The 23,158-nt window shown below is 38.7% G+C and overlaps 1 protein-coding gene across 1 annotated transcript in view; it reads right to left on the bottom strand.

Moving 5' to 3' along the window:
- FAM171B (family with sequence similarity 171 member B) overlaps positions 1-18,910 on the bottom strand; it is a 66,786-nt gene extending 47,876 nt beyond the window's left edge. Inside the window, exon 1 of the mRNA XM_036857329.1 lies at positions 18,544-18,910. Within this exon, the coding sequence (XP_036713224.1) occupies positions 18,544-18,766 (223 nt within the window). The 5' untranslated portion in view covers positions 18,767-18,910. The remainder of the gene's footprint in view (positions 1-18,543) is intronic.
- Positions 18,911-23,158: the final 4,248 nt, after the last annotated feature.

Below are 23,158 nucleotides of genomic sequence, written 5' to 3'. Positions count from 1 at the left end.
ACCAGTTTCAGGAGAGTGATGAATTCTGGATAATGAGGGAAAGGGGATGAAAGTGAGGCTTGATTTGATCTTTAATTTTTATTTCCTAAAAAAAGACGGAGAGAGAAATCTGAAACAAATAGAGCAAAAAGCTAATATTTGATTAATTTCAGTGATGAAACTATATAGACTATATTTCTATATGTTTGAAATCTTTCATAATTAAGATGAAATTTTAAAAAATAAAAACAGAATAGAAGTGGGAAAATGTATTCCTACAGTGAACAGGTGAGTAAATATAAAAACACAAACCAAAATCTTAGTTTCTATTTCCTCCTTCTACCAGCTGGCCTTCTACTGAGAGACAATCAGCACAAAAAACATTCTCCTTATTCCTTTCCAGCCACCCCCTGTAATGTAGGCTCTAAAACTGTGGTGACGAAAAAGCAGGTAATTAAGCCATAAGCAGTTGGGAAATCAGTCCCTTAATGATTGAAAGTTTGTCTCTCCTTCCCTTAGGTTCCCACAGCACTTTGAAACTCTTAATGGGGCATATTATGGCATCTTACGTTAAATTATATTTACATATGTTTATGCCCTCTCCATCGATTAAATGTTAAGTTTCTTGAGAGCAAAAACCTTACTTTTCAAAGTTCCTTCAAAAAGTCAAAGAGACTTTGCATAGTAAACGTTCACCTGCAGTTGCTATATTGACTTTGTTATACTATATGCCCATCTCTCTATTTGACTGTTGGAATAATTTTCCATCTTAGAATTTCAGTATATCATATTTAATTTTTAACTGTTGGACTTAATAGATTAAGAAACTACCACTTCTAAACTAAGTGCTTCTAATTCTTTCTCTTACGACAATGCCTGAGAAGACAGCATAAGCTGCTTTAGGTTAAGAACTGAGCAGTAGAGATCAAATCTTATATTTAGCCAGCCATCAATTTAGACACAGCTGCCTTATTAGCCTTTGCCACACCAGTCAATCAATTCCACCTAACCCATCAAGAAGCATACATTTATCCACTGATCCAACCATTCAGGAAGCTATTACTGTGAACCTAACACAAGCCCAGGGTTGACAATGCCTTCCTGCCACTTGCCAGGCTCTGAAAGTACAGAGAAAAAAAAAAAAAATCAGTCTGACACGGCTGAATCCTTTGTTTCCACGTACATTCAAAGTGGACTAAAAATAATTCCTAAACTACTTGCTCTGATTTATTTTTGTCCTACTAACTTTGTAAACCTTCATCTGGTTTACTACTTAAATTTGAACACAACTGTATCATCATGACTAGGAATTTTCAGTAAACTCCTGATGAATCCTATTTGGCCTTTACAATTCATGACTGTCTCCTGCTTCCTACTTACAGAAAGAAGAATGGCAAATAATTTCTGAATCCTTTTCTCTTAATGTGTAGTTTATAATAATTCTATTTCATTCTTTCATCCCATCTTTTAATGAAAACTCCTTAAAATGTTGTTTTACTTGTGAATATTGTTAACATTAGAAAATTTTAAACTGGTTAGATGCAACTGCCACACCAATCGAGAATTCAATCAGCCTTGAATTTTACAGAACACAATCTTCCAGATCTAATCAATATGTTAATCAATCAGCTGGCTCCACTAGGATGTCAATGCCCTTCTCTGCTGTGGGGTAGTCACGGGAATACTACAAAGAAACATAATTTACTACTCCTCTGAGACATGTATTCAAAAATAAATTAAGATTTCATCTGCTTTGCAGAATTCTCTTCTAAAGAGAATGTTTCAAGACACACCATTTTAATGGACAGATCTGTCTCCCCGGCACAGTGCCAAGGCTAGCAAAAAGAGAAAGGAGGCGAGCTGCAAAACATTCCTGTTTGTTCCATAAAGAAGAAACACTATCTTTTCCATACAAAGTTTTCCAAAGGACCACAGCCAGTATTCGTTGGCTTATTTGTACGCTGAGAATATTCCAGCTCATGTTAAGATTTTCTAGACAGAAAAAAGAATAATAAAAACTACTGTTTGAATTCAGCCTTTCTTAAGAGCAAATTTGTCTTCTCAGCAAAACAAAAGGAATCAATATAGTAGTGCAAACATGAAGCTCACAGATGAATACCCTCCCTCTGATTTTTGGCTTTCAAATATATTTTGCTTGCTTGCCTGAGGTAACGTTCCAAAGACAATGTTGTTTCTAGGTTGTTTTAAAAGAAAAACAGAAATTTTATTCCACGATATGTTTTAACACTGCTTACTACATAAACATATTCTCTTTAGAGTCAATTTATAGGAAACGCAATAAAGCAATGAAAAGAAATCCAGCCTCATTTACTAGAAAGTGGTAAAACTGACACGTTACCTTTTCCGTCTACTTATTCAATCCTTACCACCACAGAATATAAATCAAGACAGAATATTCATATTTCTGAAATATTTAACTTACTAAAAATCAGATCTAATACTAGCAGTAATTGATAGGTGTCTTTTAAGTTCTAGGTATTTCACATACATCAACTCTAATAAACAGTGCTGCAAGGTAAGTATCATTATCTCTGTCTCAGAGAAAGCTTAATTAGTTTGCCCAAGAGCATACCTAAGAAGAGGCAGAGCAGATTTTGAACTCCAGTTGCTCAAACTCCAAAGGCCATGGTCTAGCCACCAAACCACACAGCCCTAGAAGGATTCCTCTTCTGGTAAAGACATCGACCGCAGAAGCAAGTAGGAGGGCACGAAGCCAATGTGCTGCCATAACCAACCATACCTGAGCCCTGCATCCCTTTTCCACCCCATCCCCCCACCCTCTCCCCAGGGCAGCCACACAGGCCTTCTTCCACGGCTCAAACTCACCAAGGCCTTTCCCCTCCAAAATTACAATCATGAACCGCAATTCAGCTAGTCGCCCAGTTTTTTAAAGTGCCAAAAAAAAAATCTTTAATGACTGCCCTCAATTATTATGCTTTTTGTGACAAAGAATTTTTATTTGATAATTATTGAGGACTGATTAATTAAATGTACTTATTTGCAATGTAGATTTAGAAATTTGCTTCTGTGAGTCAGAGGCCTGAGGGCAATATTCAGAGGAGAAAAAAAAGATCCCTTTATGGAAACCTAAGGACATCTAAATTAGTACTGTGAAGTGAGGGGGAAATGTAAGTGAGAAAAAATGGGAAGCGGGAGTGAGAGGCATGAGGTTTTCATCATGGACCAAAAAGTGACAAAACTAAGTGCTAATGAGAGAGAAAAAATAAAGGTAGAAGTAAAAGGAAACAAAAATATAGAAAAGGGAAAGAAAAGGGCTCTGACAAAGTACTCTGGGTTTAAGAACTGTACATGGTTGACTGAGTTCAAAATCTTAAAGCATCATATAGTATTATTCGAATCATCATCTGCAAATTCATTTTAATATCATCAGCATTTACCCCAAACTCATAAATCTAAGAACAAATATTTTTTAATTAACATGAATTTTAGAGCACCTACCCCGTGTCTAGCACCATGATGGGCCTGAGGAGTAAATGAATAATATGAATAACAAAAGATCCTTGGTTCTTAGATAGTTCTCTTAATATATACTTACGAATCAACATGCCACGCTTTTATTGAGCACTTACTGAGTGTTAGGTATTCTGGAATGTAAAAACGAATGAAGGAATATATCTATGCTCTAAAGGAATTCAGAAGCGCAAGAAAGACAAAATAAACACACCAGAAACAATTAGGGACTAATTCTCAACACCATATTATCAAGTACTGAATCACCAAATAGAGATTGACTGATGTAGTAAGAGAAAAATAATTGTGGACTGAAAAAGCTTCATGAAAAAAGTAGAGCTAAGTTGGTCTCTGGTGGAGTTAGAGATAAAAAAGAGGTAGGGCAGTGTCAATGGGGAGGGAAAAGAGTCAAAGGATTTAAAATTTCCTTGGAGCTAGGACTTAGCTCGGGAAATAACATATTAAGCTAGTTATGACTTTTTCGATTAAAGTTACAGAAATCCAACCAGAGTTTCCTGAGGCAAAATGGAAATTTATCACCTGATGGATACAAGAAAGGGTTGTACAAGAAAACCACAGGGATGGCAACTGTCCAGCTGATCTGGAGAATGACAGGGACCAGGAGCTCCATCTCTGCGTGTTGGCTTCATCATCTCCATTCATAGGCTGACTGGCTTTTCTCCACGTGGTGGGCAGCATGGCTGATGTCAACTCCCAGGTTTTACGTCTTACCATTTCCAACATCAAATGTGGATGGATAAGGGCGGCATAAGCAGAAGAAAGGGGAAGAGAGGAACCAGACAGACAGTTCTATATACGTCCACCATAAAAGTTACAAGTAAAATTTTGATTAATTGGGAATTGATCCTAGACTGGTGGGAAGTGACCAAAAAACAAAGTAACTTGAAAGCCTGGCAGAACCTCCCATTTTGGAGCATAATGTAGCTAAAATGCTACCTTTATACAAAACTCAGTCTTATCACAACCTGGTGGATGTGTAATATGTTATTTGCACAAATATAACAAGCCAAAGTGAAACCTTCTTAAAAATTCCACATACAATCTATAAGATTCATTTACTCATTCATTCTTTACTTGAAGCTCTATACCTTTTCTTCATTGATTTTTTATACAGTTCAATTAAAAGTTTTTAATAATTGTTTTACCATTTCAAAAAAAGTGTTACTTGCCCACTGAATGTTCCCCAGATCTTAAGAGAAGCATGCTAAAGCTTTTAGGGATGAGAAGTCAGGATGTATAAATTTAAGTTTCAACTGGTTCTGCAATACCATGTGTGTGTGTGTGTGTCTGTGTGTGTGTGTGTAAAGACAGATAATAATAGAGATAAAGCAAAAATGACAAATTTTAACAACTGTTGCATCTTGGAGGATATATGGATACCCATTACACTAACTGAATTTTTCAGTATACAGTATTTCAAAGTATTCATTATAAAAATTTGGAGGGAAGTAGAAGCCTGACAGAAGACTTCAAATTTTAAATAACAATATAATGAAAGCATAAAAAATGAAAGTAGTGTTTCAGGAAGATACATGTAGAAAGGGTATGGTTTGAATTAGAGGTAGTAAAAAATAGAGAGACCTAAGAGATTACTGTATAAGTCCAAACAGATGGGGGGTGGGGCGGCAATGGGCTGGACTGAGAAAGTGGCTGTGAAAATGAAACAGAAGGAATGGATACTAAAGACGGTGATGAATACTTAAAAGAACCCAGTGAGTGACAGGTGAGTGCAGGAGAGAGAGAAGACAGAATCAGTGACGATCCCTGGTTCCCCAGGTCAAATGATTAGGGAAGGGATAGAAATGGATAAGGTCTAAAGCAGGGAACAGATTTGTTGGGTTAAGACAATGTCTTTCATTAAATAGGTTAATATATTGCCTTCTCCATGTAAATAGAGTTCATATGCTGACTGGCGGTGTATGTGGTATAATCTCCTCCTAGTCTGCGAAAGCCCAAAGACAACATACCACACAAGCACCCTAAGAACGAGAGGCAGACACACTGGGCTAGAGCCTGGGGGAAAACAGCCAGAGTCAGCCCATATGCTCCCCCTGTTAAGCCACCTGTTTCAGTGTCTCAGTTCCCCTAGCCTGGAAGATTTACAGAATTTCAGGGATTTTTTAAAAATGCAAAAACCGCATGATAGGGTGCTTTAAAGCGGTAAGAGCAAACTTCGATTGTAGCCACAAAAATACCGCAATGTATATAGCTTCAAGTAAATGTGAGGACTTTTCTCATGCATTGGTCATTTCAGCTAAATGGCCTCTTGCTATGAGTACACCTCTAGATTAACCTTAATGGAGAAAAAGTTCATGAATACATAAAACTCCTATCTATTATTTTTCATATACTTTCTGATTTAGCAGAAAACCAGGCAACTGCTATGTGCAATTACATTTTTTTAAAGTCTCAATTCAGATGGTGCAAACACAATAATTAACAAAATAAATCTTAAATCACTCACTGCCTTGTGGTGGGGTGTGGAAATGAAATTTGGGGTCACTGAGGAGGAAAGAAGAGAAGCCAAGTTGTTCCCATGATAGGGTGGAGAAATGGCCAACAGGCTGGCCCAGATGGGAGAGAGAGGTTACAGGAGATGTCAAGACACAGCTTTCTGGGCTGTGTTCATGTCGAGAACTGAGATGTTAAGAAAACAGCACAATTTGGTCAAGGTGGTGATACCCCACTGTTAAAGGCAGGGGAGAGTATTTCTGCTATATATCAATGTAAAGGCAAGACACAGTCACTGCTAATTCACAGCAGACCTAAATTGATAGAAAGGGGGCTTATGTTTGAATCCTGAATTCAATTCCTTTGTTTAGAAAGGAGAGTGCACATCTGGTGTCTTCAAGAAATGAGGAAACGGTGGAAGAACTACGTTATTTTTTTCTAACAGTATGGAATGATGAGCGGTAGAAGTATGAAATAAAGAGAAATTAAAGAAAAAAAGAATTCTAGAGGATACTAAAGATAAAAGGAACAGAATTATACTGTTAATCACAAAAGAAATTGAAAAAATAGATCTAAATCAAAAATAATAAATTATTTCCTTTTGCTTTTCTATATCACTTTGGGACACACTTTAAGTGTGCATTCTTCCAGCAAACAGGCCAAATTATTTCCCCTCAAAACTGTGTTCCCACAGTCTGCTTTATACTCCTCGAATAAAGCACTTATCACACTCTGTTATCATTTGTGGTCTCTCTATGTCCCCACCAAGTGTTCTCTGCAGTTAGTGAGATTTGTTTAAAAAAAAAAAAAAGAAAAAAAAAATGAATGAAATCATTTACTGTAGGAATCTTTATGTTATCTCTAGCCCCATTTATAAACCAACATATGATGTGTTAAATTCAAATAAATATCAGTTCCTCTTTCAGTATATTTTTTTCAAATCATGGAATTGCTCTTGATGTAAAACCTGCATACTTTGGCCACTTCATTCTGCATGTCTTACAGTCTTTTCCCTATATAATATTCTTTTCATATATATACTCTCTAGAGAAGCCCGCTCAAGCTTGGGGATGAAAGAAGATAATCAACTGCACAAATATTTATCTATATGTAGTCATTCGTTTATTCACTCAACAACTATTTATACAGGAATACAGTCCCAACCAAAACAGTTATTGCACCTGGCTTCATCTTGCTTCCAATCTAGAGGTGAAGACAAATATGGAATTATGGAATAGATGCCTAGCTACAGATCAACTACAGACCATGAGCAATTAGGAGGTGCTTACAAGAGCACATTAACAGAGGAACCTAGCTTAGACTGGAAAGCTAAAGAACATCTGTTTAAACGAAGTGGCACTTAAGCTAATACCTGAAGTTTAAATGAATTTAGCCAGGGCAGAGAGAGAGAGTGAGTGTGCATGTGTGTGTGTATGTGTGTGTGTGTTGGATCAGGGAAGTACTGCAAGCAGAGATACAGAGGAACAACCTGTACAAAGGCCCTGCGGTACAAAACCTGTCACACTCAAGGCACAGAGAACTGGAGCTGAGACTGGGGTGGGAAAGCATGCAGGCCCTTACAGGTCACTGGTTCTCAATGTCATGGGAAGCCTGATAAAATCTGTTCTTAAAAAATAAACACTATTTGTAGGGTGTTGGGGGATGATCCCCATAATTGGAGTATGGATTTTTAGAGCACCAAGAATGGAACAAGGAGGCCAATTAATATGCTAACCTGAACTAGAGTGTTAAGAGTGACCTGGGCTAGAGCAGGGGCAGTGAAGATGAAGAGAAGTTAACAGATGAGGAATATTTAGGAGATAAACTTGGTGGGTTTGGTGATGGACTAGGAAAGGAAGGTAGAGGAAGCGGCAAGGACAGCACCCTCAACTCTCCTTATTGGCCAGAGGCGCACTTTAATAACAGTGGGGTTTTCAGTAACAATAAGGAAGGATGAATGGTGAAGGTGGTCGAAAGGTGAAAACTGCCAGTTATAAGTTCTGGAAGGTAATGTACAGCATGGTGACCCTAGTTTAAAAAAAAATAAGAAGGGGATTTTTTTTTATCCTGGAAGGTCTGGTGAGAAATGAAGAGTCCAGACTTAAACATGCTTAAACTGAAATACCTGTGATCTATCCACATAAAGATGTCAAAATAATTGGTGGATATATTCAGGAGTGCACGCTGGGAAGTCTTAGCATATAGGTGGTATTTAAAGCAACTGGAGTGGATGAGATCACCTTGTGAGAGAGGAGAATGAGAAGAGAGGATGTTAAATTAAATGGAAAAATTGTTTTTCTACTTTTAGAATATAAAGATATTTTAATTACCTACATATTACAGTATCAGATATTTTATGCCTATAATACTTAAGTATAATTTTACAATATAATGTAATTATTGCATAGCAAATTATTTAAGAGTTACAGACTTGAGACTGTATTACTGACAAAGAATATTGATAGGGAAGAAAGGGGAGTATATTGGGTCACCATATTTTCATTTTCCTTTGTCAGATCTACCTCTAAGCTGCTGGATCCATGAAGGGCCCCATATACAGTTCCAGTCTGTGAGCCAGTCCTTACATACAGGAAACACAAAGGCCACAGTAAGACGGATTTGTCAGGGGGAGCTTATATCTTTTTTTACCTCCCTGTCTGTGCCCCCATGCCATTCTCTGAAGCTGTAGCTTTCCAAGTCTCAACACATGCTATTATTTATCTTTGGAACATCAGAATGTGTTGAAATACAAATTTTTCCATTTGGACTTTCAAGTGAAAGAAAAATTCTGCAATATAAAGCCATTCCTCAAAACAAGGAATCGCTCTGCTATTCACTCTTCCTAGCATCTAGCTTTTCCAATGTAGTCAGTTATTGGTGAAACCAGGAGAGGTGTGAATCAAAAAAAGTAAATAAGGAAAACATGAGTTTCAATGAGTTTAGAGATGATATTAATTCTGAAAGTCGAGAAGTGCACTGGTGATGAAAAGAGCAAGTTCAATCACAGACTTAAATCACAGTAGCCTGAAATTACTATTTTGACCCCCAAACTGTTAAAAAACCAAAGATTAATACTTGTTTCAGCAGGTGGGAAATGGCTTAGGTTTTTATAAATGCCTTCTCTGAAGGCTAATAACAAACAGGGCAGGCCCTCATCTGCTAAAATGCATTGAAGTTTATAATCAGGCCTGAGGGACTGGGTGACTCACAAAGTAATCAGAGCCCTTATTAAGATTATTAACTTAATCTTAGTGACCCTCTCCTTCAGTGCAAGAGCCAGGAGCCAAGATGCAGAGAGTTTCTGGGTTGACTGCCAAAAAATTCTGAACAGAGGGTTTTTTCAGGTATAAGATATCCCACTAGGTATAATGGGATATATATAATGAAACCTGGATATAAAACAATTCAAAGTCATGTGGTTTATCAAAAGATAATTATTCCATTTTGGTAGACATTCTACAAACAGAATGGAAAAGCCAAAGGTTGAAAGAATCGACCAAGGTACGTGCATCCCACGCAATCAGTTTCTTCAAGGGTTAAGGCCTTCTGGCAGGATTGGTTATGTTGCTGTCACGCTTACTAATTTTACCCATCACATGTACACAAAAACAGAAACCTCACATGTTAAGAAAACACAAAAATGTTATTTGAGTCTGAACATTACCTTTGTTCTTTTCTTATTGAGTCCACTTACAAAGGCCTAATCAACCATGGCAGGTTTTCTTAACCTTTTGGGGGGTCAAGGATTCTTTTGAAAATCTTACAGATGATCTCAACACTAGGTAACTGAGACTGTATAATTAATTTCAGGGTGCTCATAAACCCTCTACACCCTTCCACTGGTTCCCTAGAACCTCTGCCATATAGGGTATAAGGGACAGTCAGTCCCTTACACAAACAGGGGAGAAGAAGATTCACCATTTGTGAGTACTTTCTCTCCCCATGAACTTACTTGACCTCCCCTCAAACTTGTCACAGTGAATTATATTACCTCTCTCTTCTTTTCTCATGAGCCTCCAAAGTCTTCACCTTCTACACCTTGACATCCTATATTCACCAAGCTTTACGGATTCACAAGACTTCTTTCCTATTTGAAATACTATGGCACAAAAGCAATTTAAAAAGACACATTCTTTTGACTATTCTGATTCACAAAATTGAATCCATTGGTAGGGAAAAACTATTAAGAAGCTCACTTATCTTATGAAGAAAATCATCAAATTATCCTTAAGTAACAGCTTTATCAGAATTTGTAACTGCCAGGTGGTACCACAATTTCTTTTTTTTTTTTTTTTTTTTTTTATTAATTTATTTATGGCTGTGTTGGGTCTTCGTTTCTGTGCGAGGGCTCTCTCCAGTTGTTGCAAGCGGGGGCCACTCTTCATCGCGGTGCGCGGGCCTCTCACTATCGCGGCCTCTCTTGTTGCAGAGCACAGGCTCCAGACGCGCAGGCTCAGTAACTGTGGCTCACGGGCCTAGTTGCCCCGCGGCATGTGGGATCCTCCCAGACCAGGGCTCGAACCCGTGTCCCCTGCACTGGCAGGCAGATTCTCAACCACCGCTCCACCAGGGAAGCCCACCACAATTTCTTTTAAGATGTGAATGTGGCACCTAGAGATTATCATACTAAGTGAAGTAAGTCAGAAAGACAAATATCGTATATCACTTATATGTGGAATCTAAAAAAATGATACAATGAACTTATTTACAAAACAGAAATAGACTCACAGACATAGAAAACAAACATGGTTACAAAAGGGGAAAGGTGGGGGAAGGGATAAATTAGAAATTTGGGAATAACATATATAGAAATTTAGGAGTAACATGTAAACAACAAGGACCTACTGCATAGCACTGGAACTATATTCAATATCTTGTTAAGAACCTATAATAGAAAAAAATCTGAAAAAGAAAAAATATATATATTCAAGATATATATGTATGTATAAATGAATCAGCTTGCTGTACACAAGAAGCTAACACAACATTGTAAAGCAACTATACTTCAATAAAAATTTTAAAATAAAAATAAAACAAATAGTACTTCAGATATAGAGAACAAACTAGTGTTTACAGGGGTGGGGGGAAGACAGGGGTAGGGGATTAAGAGGTACAAACTACTATGTATGAGATAAATAAGCTACAAGGATATATTGTACAGCACAGAGAATATAGCCAATATTTAATAATTATTATAAATGGAGTATAATAACCTTTAAGAATTGTGAATCATTATGTTGTACACCTGAAATTAATATAACATTGTAAATCAATGATACTTCAATAAAAACTAAAATAACTGTCTTAAAAAAAAAAAGAAAATTTACAAATTACCAGATTAAAAAAAAAAAAAAAAAGATGTAGATGTGTTCCAGCTTGTTATATACTTTTAAAACACTGCCAGAGCAAAGCACTTAGGAGAAGGTCATTTCTATCTCATCCCAATTCCAAGAGCCTATGATTCCAAGTCTTATTTTAATCTATGAAGTGAAAACTTTTGGTTTTTTAAAATTACTGCATATTTTAATTGATATTAGATATCATTTCATTATAAATAGCATTAGAAGGTCAGATTAGTTGTTTCATACATTAGTACAGAGATACTTTTCTTGCATATGATTATGAATGAGACTTAAATTCTGATTCCTTTAAAGAAACACTGGAATTTGGGGAATTATTAAATCATAGCTTTTCTGCTAAAAGTCCAGAATCTAACAGCACAAAAATATTGTAAACTATATTTTGGAAAGTACTTATTTTATGAGGAGAAGTTATTTGTTTTTAAATGCAAATATTTGGAATACACCAATTCATTTAAAAATAAGTGACCAGATAGATTTTTTTTTAACTTCAGGTACACAAACTGAATTAATCATAATCTGTGCTTCATGACACACTTATTGATCCATGCATGGTTCATTTTACTTAGTAAAATAGTTAAATAAATCCTACTATATCCATTATTCTTGGTGACATTTTTCCCCTTATGCAAAAAGTGTGGCCTTCCTCTACTTCATTTTTACAGTAAATGGATATTCTTTCAGTAATCCTGTCTCAGTCACCCAGACATTTATAAACAAATCCTACTCATACAAATATGAAAACATTAGCAGCATGTTTAAAGTTTTGAAGAAACATAATCCATTTAACTATATAGAGCCATATTTTGACAGCTTAATTTCTATCATTTTCAAAAACACTGGCAGTGGGGGGAGACAGGCAAGGGTGGAATGGGTCACAAAATCCAGGACCTTTGCAGCTTCTATTCAACTCCTGGTTATAGATAACCCATTAGAAAAAACAAATAATCCATCTACCCATCCTGTTTCTGTTTGTGTCACATTCCTATTACAAAAAAGTTGTGGAACAGGTAGGTGTGAATAAAACCATGGACACTGGTCTTATTTTATTTTAGAAAGAACAATGAATATGGAAATCTACAACATCCCTGGAGCACTTACCCCTGAGGTAAGCCAAAGGCCTTACAGCATGAGCCCCAGGTGAGGCTGGACATTTCTACGAGCTTCCAACTGATCAAGTGGTCACTGAAAGCCCAACTAGTATTTAGGTCTACAGATATGAACTGCTAATGGCTTAGCTATGTATGTGTTCTACATTTTAGCAGAACTAACAAGTGGATTAAAACTATATAGTTTCTAAGTGCCGTTTCTCTACTGAATAGGAACAAAATTAAACTAAGTACAATAACTGATAATACTGGCAAATGTTTAATTTTAAATTAGACCCTCAAGTGTCGTGATATAGAAACCTACTTGAGAAAAAAAAAACATTAAATAACAATTGAAATCTCTGTCACATATAAATAAAATTAATTTTAAATCTTGGTTTTTGTGCAAGACACAGAAGCTTAACATGGAGAAATTAACAGGCATTATCAACTCAAGGCTTCAGAGAAGCCCAAGACATTGCTGAGACGTTTTACAGTCTAGGTTCACTAGGTCACAGATTTGACACGTTATTAATGTGGAAAGCAATTGCCATTTCCTTGACACCCTCTACCCTACATGAAAGGGCACCCAGAAAATCATTCCTCATTTCAGGCCCAAATGAACTCGCCTAATTATACTCCAAGACATTATCAACAAGTAGTTAAGAATACTGCCTAGTCCTCATAACATAGACAGTCATTAAAAAAAAAAAATTTAAGAGGCACAGAATCTGATATGTCTTGGACATATGGATTGTGCTTACACAAAAGGGCAATTAAAGAGATATCTCCAAACAGAATCTTCAAAGCAAACAGAAGCTGTTTTCTTAAGCCTATGATGTATTTCACTACAATGCATAGCTCTCATAGTTTTAGAATTTTCCAGGTAACTACTCCAAAGCATACTTTTTATCAATAGCAGATGGAAAATATTATGTCCATTTCCTAGCTAAGGCAACTTGGAGGAAAGGAAATTAAGACACATTACACTAAGCCAAGTCAATGAATGACAACAATACTGCAGCTAGTACCTAGTCAGACAGAACACTGAAAGAGAATTAAGTTCAATATTTATATACTTAGGGGGAAGAGTTTTGTTTCAGAAAAATATTTGGTAGTTTCTGTTCAGGCACATTAAGAACAGTGAAAAACCACCACTAAAACAAACTGGACTGAAATTCAACACAATGGCATGTGTTTTTCAACCTGTAATCAACACCAAGAAATAGCTCCCTTTGGTTATTAAAATCCTGGAAAGAAATCATAATTACCCCATCTGGGAATACGGCCTTCAAAGCATGAGTACTTTAGATAAAACAGCCAATGTCTAGTCCCACTTCTATTGATTTTCAAATTCCTTGAACGGAAAAAAAGTAAACAAATGCTTTCATGGATGGGAGATTTTCAATCAGGTTTGCTTAAATCAAAGTTTAAATCAAGTTATTTGAATTTAATAAAAAGTATACAGTAATATTCTATACTGAATTTCAGTATTTTTAAATTAAATTTTGTTAAGTAGGTCCCAGCTACATAGAATATGAAAAAAATCTTTAACTTTAAAAGTACAAGAATATAGCAGCCTCATTTACGATAGCTAAAACTGGAAATAACCCAAATATCCATCAGAAGTGATAAACCAAACTGCAGTAATTGATACAATGGAATACTGCTCAGCAGTAAAAAGGAATAAACTACTGAACATGCAACAACATGGATGAAACCTATGGAAATTAGACTGAGCTGAAGAAGCTAGACACAAAAAAGTACATGCTATATGGTTCTATTCCATGAAGGTCTAGAAAACACAAAATTAATCAGTGACGAAAACAATCAGAACAGTTGTCAATGGGTCAGGGGCAAAGATTGCCTGGGGGCATGAGGGAACTTTCTAAGGTGATATAAATGTTCTATATCTTGATATGGGTAATGGTTACACAGGTATATCCATTTGTCAAGAGAATACAGTTTATGTTAATACCAGAATCTGAAGTATGGACATCCATTAAGTAGCTTTTACAGCTTTTTTTTTCATTTTATGACTTTTATATTTTTAAACCAATTCTTACAAAATGTATATAATCATAAGCTCACTTGAAAATGACTTTTGAATATTTTTGTAAGGCAAACCTAGAGTGATAATAAAATTTTAACGTCAATTAAAATATATATATTTTTTTTAATATTTAAAAAAATATATATATAATGTGGCAACTCTGTAATTCAAACACCACTTTCCCCACCCAATAAACTATAGTTTATTGTTTAAAAAAAAAAAAAAGAGTACAGTTTAGGTATGTACATTTTAATGCATGCACACTTTACCTCCCCGCTCCCCCCAATAATCCCACATAATGGAAATGGATGGAGGTGTGAGTGAAATAGTCACAGCAGAATTTGATCATTGTTAAAGCTGGGTAATGGGTATGGGCTTTTTTTAATACTATCCTGTTTACTTTCTATATATTTGACATTTTTCAAGGTAAAAGGTTTAAAAATATAGATCAGTGAAACGTACAATCAAAAATGTTTACACTGTGAAAATTTATCCCTCAAGAGGCTTTCTCTGTATGCAGAAGACTTTTATAAAAATCCACGGAGATCCCCAGTGTCTGTGCTTCACACAGAGAATTTGAAATGGAGCTCGTTATTTTCTCCAGCTCCCCTTGCCCCCATCCCCAGCACGCCTCCCATCTAATGGGCCATCAGACTGAATATGATATGGTTGTCTCAGCTACCACCAACCCCCAAATTAATTCTTCCCTCGTCCCTCGAATATTTATTTCTAACAAATACTGGTGCAGATGGAGAAATCAGAGCTGCTGCAGACACTGGAGAAAACAGATCTCAACCTTAGTCTTTATTCTCACTACTCTCTGAGAATGGTGTTTTAGAAGTTAATGAGAAAATGAAAATTTACTTTTTTTACATCCAGATTTTTAAAAATCTCATATTCAACTTCTTTTAACCTCACCTTCTTATTTCTCAGCAATATGAAGAGACATAAATTTTCAAAATAATAAAATCTAGAGTAACCAGAGTCAGCAGTCAATTTCTCTACTATGGAGTTATGAGGCTCAATCATGTATCAGTCACTAAACAAGTCTTATTAGTTTTCTAAATATTGCCTGAGAAAAGTCCTATAGCTTTTCACAAAACATGTCCAAAGAATCAGAAGCACCATACTGAGGCAAAGGATGAATTCAGGCTCAGTCAGAGCTATTTAAAGGTATGTTAATACCCTCCTAGAGCTATTTAAAGGTATGTTAATACCCATAAGAGGATTATAAGTGCACCTGGGTAAAGAATCTTCTTGACAACCTAAAAAGTGGACTTAAGTATTGTATCTAGCAGTTCTCTGTAGTGAACATAAGATAAACACTGAAATTAGCTAAAATTAAAAGTCCAAAATATATATACTTTATAACCTCCACTTACAAATATTTCTACCTAACATTTCTTTATGTTTATATGACCCTGCTAAATTCCAGTGAAGAATTTCACAAGATGTGAAATAACAAATACTCATAAAGTAAAGGAGATCCTTGATGCCAGCATTTTTGTTCATTCATTCATTAATTCAAAAAAATGTGTGCCTATGAGTAGCAAGTGCTCTTCTAGGTGCTAGAAATATATGTAATAATTCAATGTAATAATGAACAAAGCAAAGTTCATGCCCTCAGAGAGTTTACATTCTAGTAAGGGGAGACAGGCTTACAAGAAGGGCTGAGGACAGTAAGTGCCATGGAGGAGAATCAGTAGGAAAGGGCATGCAGATGGCTATTTAATACAGCTGTCGGGAAAGGCTTCTGTTAGCGTGATTGGAGCAAACCTGAAGAATCCAAGGTCCAGAATTCCAGGCAGAGAAAATGACAAGTGCAAAGGCCCCACACCAGAGCCCACTTGCAAACTGAAGAAACAAAGAGCCAGTGTGGCCCCAGCGCTGAGTTAGTGTCAGAGCTGAGGGAGCCGGGAGTGAGAGGGCCGCAGAGGATCTCAGCCTTTGTGGGCCATTTTCAGGGTCTGGGCATCTAGTGTGAGGGAGATGGGAAGCCATTGGAGGACTGTGGGCAGAAATGATCTTATTTAATGTTTTTAAAAAGATCACTAACTGTGTGAGGAGAACAGACAGTAGAGGAACAAAGGTTGAAGCAGGAAGACCAGTTCAATCTAGAGATCACAATGCGCTCAGAGGAACATTTTAAGTATATTTTTTATAGGTTATGTTTCATTATACAACCCAAATAGTCCTGTAACTAAAACAGCAGTCAATTGAATTGCTCTCTTGTTTGCCACTGGCTTGGAGGGTTAGAGTTTCTGAGGGAAATCCAAGAGTCATCTTATGTTACTTTTCAGGCTCTAGTTTGATCTGTTGGCTAGTGGTTCCTTTACCTCCATTAATCTAATAGGTAAATAAGACAAAAACTGCTAGCTTCCCAAAAAATAACCCTTTTCAAAAATATTACATCACAAATATCAGAAAGCAAATATTTTCACACGTACGCTGGATACAGAAGTTTCTCATATTATTTCCATTATTCGTAACCCTCATCACAACCTATGTACATGGTAGTAGTCAAAACCCATTTAACTAATATTCCTGAAAGACGATAAATCGAAATAAAAATATACTGCAAATCATAAAATCCATCACCACTCTCAGACTTCTGTTTCATAGTTTATGAAATCCCTCTCATAATGAAGACAGGCTCTCGATCACTCTCCTATCTCTCATTTCCTTAAGTTTACCCAACAGCATATCTAACCGCTGTCTCGCCCATACCCTGTGGTTAGCACTTTCAGTTATAAAAAGCCAGGTAGGAAAACCACCACACACAGCACATCTTTCAGGACTTTCAGCCACGCTCAAGTGTTATTAAACGGTTTGAGAGGGTGTCAGAAACACATGCTTTCCGGCACACTTTGGTGATTTCATCCTATGCTCAGAGCACTCTGATAAATTAAATCATTCTGGCTGTGTCAGGAATCGCAGCTGGTGTACCTGAGTATTGCTCTTTGATGATGACAAGCAGTACAAAATAAGATACCGAATCCTCCTTTTCTAAAATCTCATTTTCGACATCTCGCAAAACGTTACTAGGCAGGATTTTAAAGCGAAAACAAATGTTATAATTCACTTTGGTTTTGCAGAAACCTAAGCCCACTTGCCAAAAAAAAACTGATGGCTTTTTTTCTTTCCAAAGAGCAGGCAGCTTCTACAGTAGGGAAGGGGACTGGGGGTGGGGGGTAGGGAGAAGCTATTAAAATGGATAATCCAGCTTTTTGCTTACCCGTGTAGCTTTAATGGAGGGGAACCAGGCAGGAACTGAGGGACTGTTACAGCCACGTATACAGAAAGGGCTTTCCTCACCCTCAGCTGAATAGTGTGGAGAATCTGCCGCATTACCTTCTACGAACAAGTAAAGGAGAATCCCCTCTCTGGGGGCAGGCTTTGCTGTACTAACATCCTCTACAGACTTGACCTCATCCACCCCCCTCTCCTTTTCCCTTTCCTTCAGCCACAAACTCCTATTTCGTTTTTGGTTTGTTTCATCTTATTATACTGAAGGCATTCTTGCAAACTGCCTTCAACCATTCCCGGGATAAGAAGAGATAGAAATAAATAATAAAATAAATCAAGATTTCTTTTCTCCAGAGCTAAATTTAAATATATAGGCGGAGCGAGATGGTGAAAAGGGGTGTGTGGGTGTCTACTGCAAGATTTTTCAGTCTCTAGGAGAGAAAAGGATAAAGAACAGAAGGCTAAAAGGATTTGAGAAGTGTGTGTGTGTACAATCATTCCCAGGGCGGAGGGAAAAATTCAGGAAGGGAGGGAGAAGCAAAAGATCAATCCAGGCAGTCACTCACTCCCATCCCTCCCGACCCCTCCCCACCTCACTGCAGTGCTCTGCGCTTCCCAGAAAGCTCACCACCCAAAGGGCAGATTCCCAAAACCAAAGCAGAGCCCGAATCCTGGTCACGCAGGCAGGCTGGGGAGACGGGGGAGGTGGGGGGGTGGGGGGGGATGGAGACGGGGGAGGTGGGGGGGTGGGGGTGGGTAGAGACAGGCGATGGGAAACCATCTGGCTAGGGAAGCGGCGAGGAGGCCAGCAAGACCAGAGGAGGAAAGGCAGGGCCGGCCTGCCGGGACCTACCGGGAGCAGTGACGGTAGAGGATGCCCCGGGCACCTCTGGCCTCTCCTCCTCGGCTTCCTCCCGCTGTCGTTGCTGCTGCTGCTGCTGCTGCTGCTGGATGAGACTGAGGTCGGAGCGGCTGAGCTCAGCTCTGGCGGCCGCAGGGACCAGCCTCGCCTTCAGCAGCACGGCGGCCAGGCCGAGCAGCAGGGTGCAAGGGACGCGCCGGCTGAGCCTCGCCATGGCCGAGAGCCAGAGGGCCGCGGCGGCATATTGCGGCGGAGGTCCGAGCGGCGGCGGCGGGCGCCAGGGCTGCGGGCTCTCGCCCGCCCGCTCGGTCCCCCTCGCTCGGTCTGCCTCGCACACCCTCACCAGGAGGAGGAGGCTGGGGCGGCGGAGGAGACGCCGCGGAAGGAGGAGGGGGAAGTTAGCATCCTCGCGCACGTGACGCGCGGGGCGGGGTGGGGCGAGTCCCGCGCCAGGCGCCGCGTCTCCGCTATCACCCCGGGCTCAGCTGCTCCGGACGCGCGCGCTCGGCGGGGTGCTGGGGCGCAGTGCTGGTGGTGGCTTCCTAGGGTAAACGAAAAAGGAGAGCCTTTCTGGGGGCTGGTAGACTTTCAGATCCTCTAGCCCCCACCGAGACACCGGGAAATTTTGCAGAAAGTGAAATAAAATTCCCTCCACCTGACCGCAAAGTAGAAGAGAAGGTGGTGTATTGATTACGCTCCCACAACACTTAACGCAGCACCGGCGGATCAAAAAAGCCAGGATCTCTTAACCATGTGGGCTTTGGGGCATCACGGCCATCACTGGTTAGCTAGAAATTAAACTGCGGCTCTCCAGATTTTGATTAAATTCCTCTTTCTGCCCAAATTGGAATTTCTTTCAATATTGTAAAATATTCTTAATTACGTTTTGTCTAATTATAGTCTATACTTTTCATTTGCTCAAAAAATATTTTTCTAAATGCCTGCTAGGTGCTTACCACGTGCCAGTATTTAGTCAGGTGCTTGGAATAAGCAACATACAATCCCTGCGTTCTAGGAGCCCATTACCTGTTAGGACAGAGGAACATACAAACAAATTATAATCCAGGGTGGTGCCTGCCACCGGAGAAACACTACAGCATGCAGAGATTGCATTGAATTGGAAGAAATTAACAATGTGGTATATGGAAGGGGTCTATGAAACACTAGGAAAGGTGGGGTTTAAAGAAGAATAAGAGTTCCACACATAGGTGGGTGTAACCAGGTCATCTAAAAAGTATAGCTGTGTGTGTGTGTGTGTGTTTGCCCGTGCACACGCGCCGAGGTGTGTAACAGTACAGTGTGCTTGGAAAATTGTCCTGCAATGATTGTGACAAAGTGACAGTGTTTTAGATTGAAAAGGAAGGTGGAGATCAGGTCATTAAAAAAATAATAGCAGGGACTTTCCTGGTGCCGCAGTGGTTAAGAATCTCCCTGCCAATGCAGGGGACACGGGTTCGGGCCCTGGTCCGAGAAGATCCCATATGCCGTGGAGCAAATAAGCCCGTGTGCCACAACTACTGAGCCAGTAGGCCAAAACTACTGAAGCCTGCCCACCTGGAGCCGGTGCTCCGCAACAGGAGAAGCCACCCAATGAGAAGCCCGCACACCGCAACGAAGAGTAGCCCCCACTCTCTGCAACTAGAGAAAGCCGGAGCACAGCAACAAAGACCCAACGCAGCCAAAAATAAATAAAATTAAAAAAAATAATAACGGCAAACACTTCTATAGTACTTACTGTGTCCAGGCACTGTTCAAGCACTTTATATACATTAACTCCTGTAATAACCTTGGATGCTATATAAGGAAACTGAAATTTACATTGCAAGTGATTATGAAATAGTGAAAGAAATTAATCAGGGAAGGGACTTGCTACCAGTCTGCGTTTTCAAAGGATCACTTTGCTATCAGTATGGAAGAGGAAGAGGGATAGATTGGCGGAGAGGAGGCCAGTTTAGTGGCGTTTGCAAAAGCCAGTGAGGAGATACCAAAGGCTTGTGAGACCAGAAAGGAGAAGAAAGGAGTGGGAGATTCAGTATGTAGGGCTAGAATCAGCAAAACTGGTTGATTGTTTGGGTGAGGAAGAGAGAAGGAGAAAGATGGGTATGTCTAGTATGACACTCAAATTGCCAGATTGAGATCTTGGGTGGCTGCTTATGACATTGTCAAGATTAGCTGGTACTACTGACTACAGAATAGGTGATAAGCCATGGCTTGTTCAGTTGTAGTCTCTTTGTATTTGGAATGTCTGTGGGACATCTCATAATATAATGTAAATGTGATCTGTGACGTCACATCCTTTACCATCATAGTTGATTCAGATGATTTGGCTGATTGGACAGTCCCTTTCCACACTCAACCACTCTTTTGTGTGTTCGTCCCAATGTTTCCAACATGCTGGAAAAGAACAAATTTCTCACTAGTGGAAAGTTATTCTTTGGTCAAGGATATGAAACTAGTGCCTATATAACCATAACTAATAATAATAATAGGCATTTTACATACATTATCTCGTATCCTCAAAGCAGTCCTACAAATTAGCTCTCATTATTCTGTTTAGCAAATGGAAACACTGAAGATCAGAGAGGCAACTGTCTTGCCCAAGGCTACACTAATAAGAAGTGACTTTACCTTTCAGCGCTATTTGAAACTTTCGCCATGAGCTTGCGTTGTTTTTTAGTGACTTTTAGATGGAAATAAACTACATAATGTGGGCTACATAATTTTTTGAAGAGAGATGCCAAAGTGAGGCCCCTCACACTAAACACCACTATTCCATCATGGCTTTGCCTCGCCTGTGTGAGCAGGAATTATTGGGGGGAGGCTGAATGCAGAGAGTCTTCATTAGTTTCATCAAGCTGTTTTTGTTGCATTTTCCTCCAATTTACCTCTGCTCCTGGAGAGAAGAAAGGAGAAAATGGAAATGGTTCCAGAATCCTGACTGGCAGATCAGAAGGAAAGGAATGCTGCCAGGATTTCTGTCATCCTGCCTTACGGTGGCCAAGTCATCTTTAATATATTAGAAGCTGACCTTCCAGAGGCAAAGTTGCTGATTTCACAGCCCTCAGTGGAGGGTAGACGTGAAATCCTTCAATACTACAGACTGTTTAAAGAAATAAGCTTTGCTAATCAAGATGGGTTTTAGATGGTTTTTAAATGCTCCGTTACTTGTATAGTTTACGCTTAATTTCTGTGCAATATACAAAAGCCATATTATTGGATGCAATCAGGGCTAATAGTTGGTGAATCAAAAAAGTAGGTCAAGAGACAAAAAAAAATCAATATATTTAAAATATATTTTAGGCTGCTTATTTTATCTTAAAATAGGCAAATATATATTCATTTACCAATCTTTTGACGTAGGGCCAATAATTTTTTTTAAATCTAACCACATCCTAGGGTTTGAAGTAGTAAACCACAATTACAATGCATCCCTATTATTTGCAGTTTTCGGTTAAGTGGAAGGAGTGCTTAAAAACTCTTGACAAACAATTCGAATGCCAAATCCTTCTATTTTCAATTTTTCCCCAGTTTTACCATTTTCTCACCCACTTAGTATTAAAATTAGTTTTCATAGAAAAATATACTTCATTTAAATTTATATTTCATCCATACCTTATAACACATAGAACTGCCAAAAACAACTGTGTAAACAAACATAACTTACTTTCTGCACAGACACAGACCAACTGGTGGGGGCAAAACCAAGCAGATGTTCAGGAAAGGGTATTCTGCCAATTTCATGTACTTAACATGTCAGCCAGTGTGTTTTACAAAGGAATGGAAGATGCCGGTTGATCTAGGAAGTTATTTTCAGGTTCCTAATCCGTGATACTGTTCATGCTTAATACAATGTAATCATTAATGTTAGAATGTCTTCGCTTTTATAAATATACTGCAAGAGCCATCGGAAAGCAGATTGTAATACCATACATATATAATAATTCTTCCTTGCTTAAGATCTACTGGTACCTCCTCATTGCTCTTAGCATAACGTCCAAAATCCCCAACAGATTTACAAAGCCCTTCACAATATATCCTCTGACTATGCAGGCTCATCTTTTAATATTTCCTACATAAACACAGAGATGGGGGTTGGTGGGGGGAGGGAAGGGAAGGGAAAGGAAGGATTTCTTTTATTCCCTTGAACTAGACTTATTTAGGTTGCACATACTGATTTCCTCGCCTGGAACTGTACTCCCTCATCCCTAACTGACAGGCTCCCACAGAGCCTCAAGGTTAGCTTAGATATTACTTCCTCTAGGGTACTTTCCCCCGACACCCTTGGCTTTGATTAGGAGCCCTTGCTATGAACTTTCATGACCCTCGTATTTCCCCTTAGGACTCTGTTACTTAAAATGGATATTTTCTTGCCTGTATCCTCACCAGTGTAGGCTCCACAAGGGTCAGGGCCATCACATTCACAGCTGTATCTCCAGCTCCTGCCACAACGCCCAACAGTGGTTGTTTGATTACTTGGTTGATTAAATCAACAAATCGATTTTAAGAGGCAGAACTGTTAGTTAATGGAGAATGGCCCAGAGTCAGACGGCTCTGGTATCCACCCCTCACAGCTATGTGATTTACAGAAGATTCTCGGCCTCAGTTT

Source organism: Balaenoptera musculus, chromosome 7 (genome assembly GCF_009873245.2).
Source record: "Balaenoptera musculus isolate JJ_BM4_2016_0621 chromosome 7, mBalMus1.pri.v3, whole genome shotgun sequence".
NCBI lineage: Eukaryota > Metazoa > Chordata > Mammalia > Artiodactyla > Balaenopteridae > Balaenoptera > Balaenoptera musculus.
The sequence above is the reverse complement of the archived record's forward strand: the minus strand, read 5'-3'. Positions and strand labels throughout refer to the sequence as shown.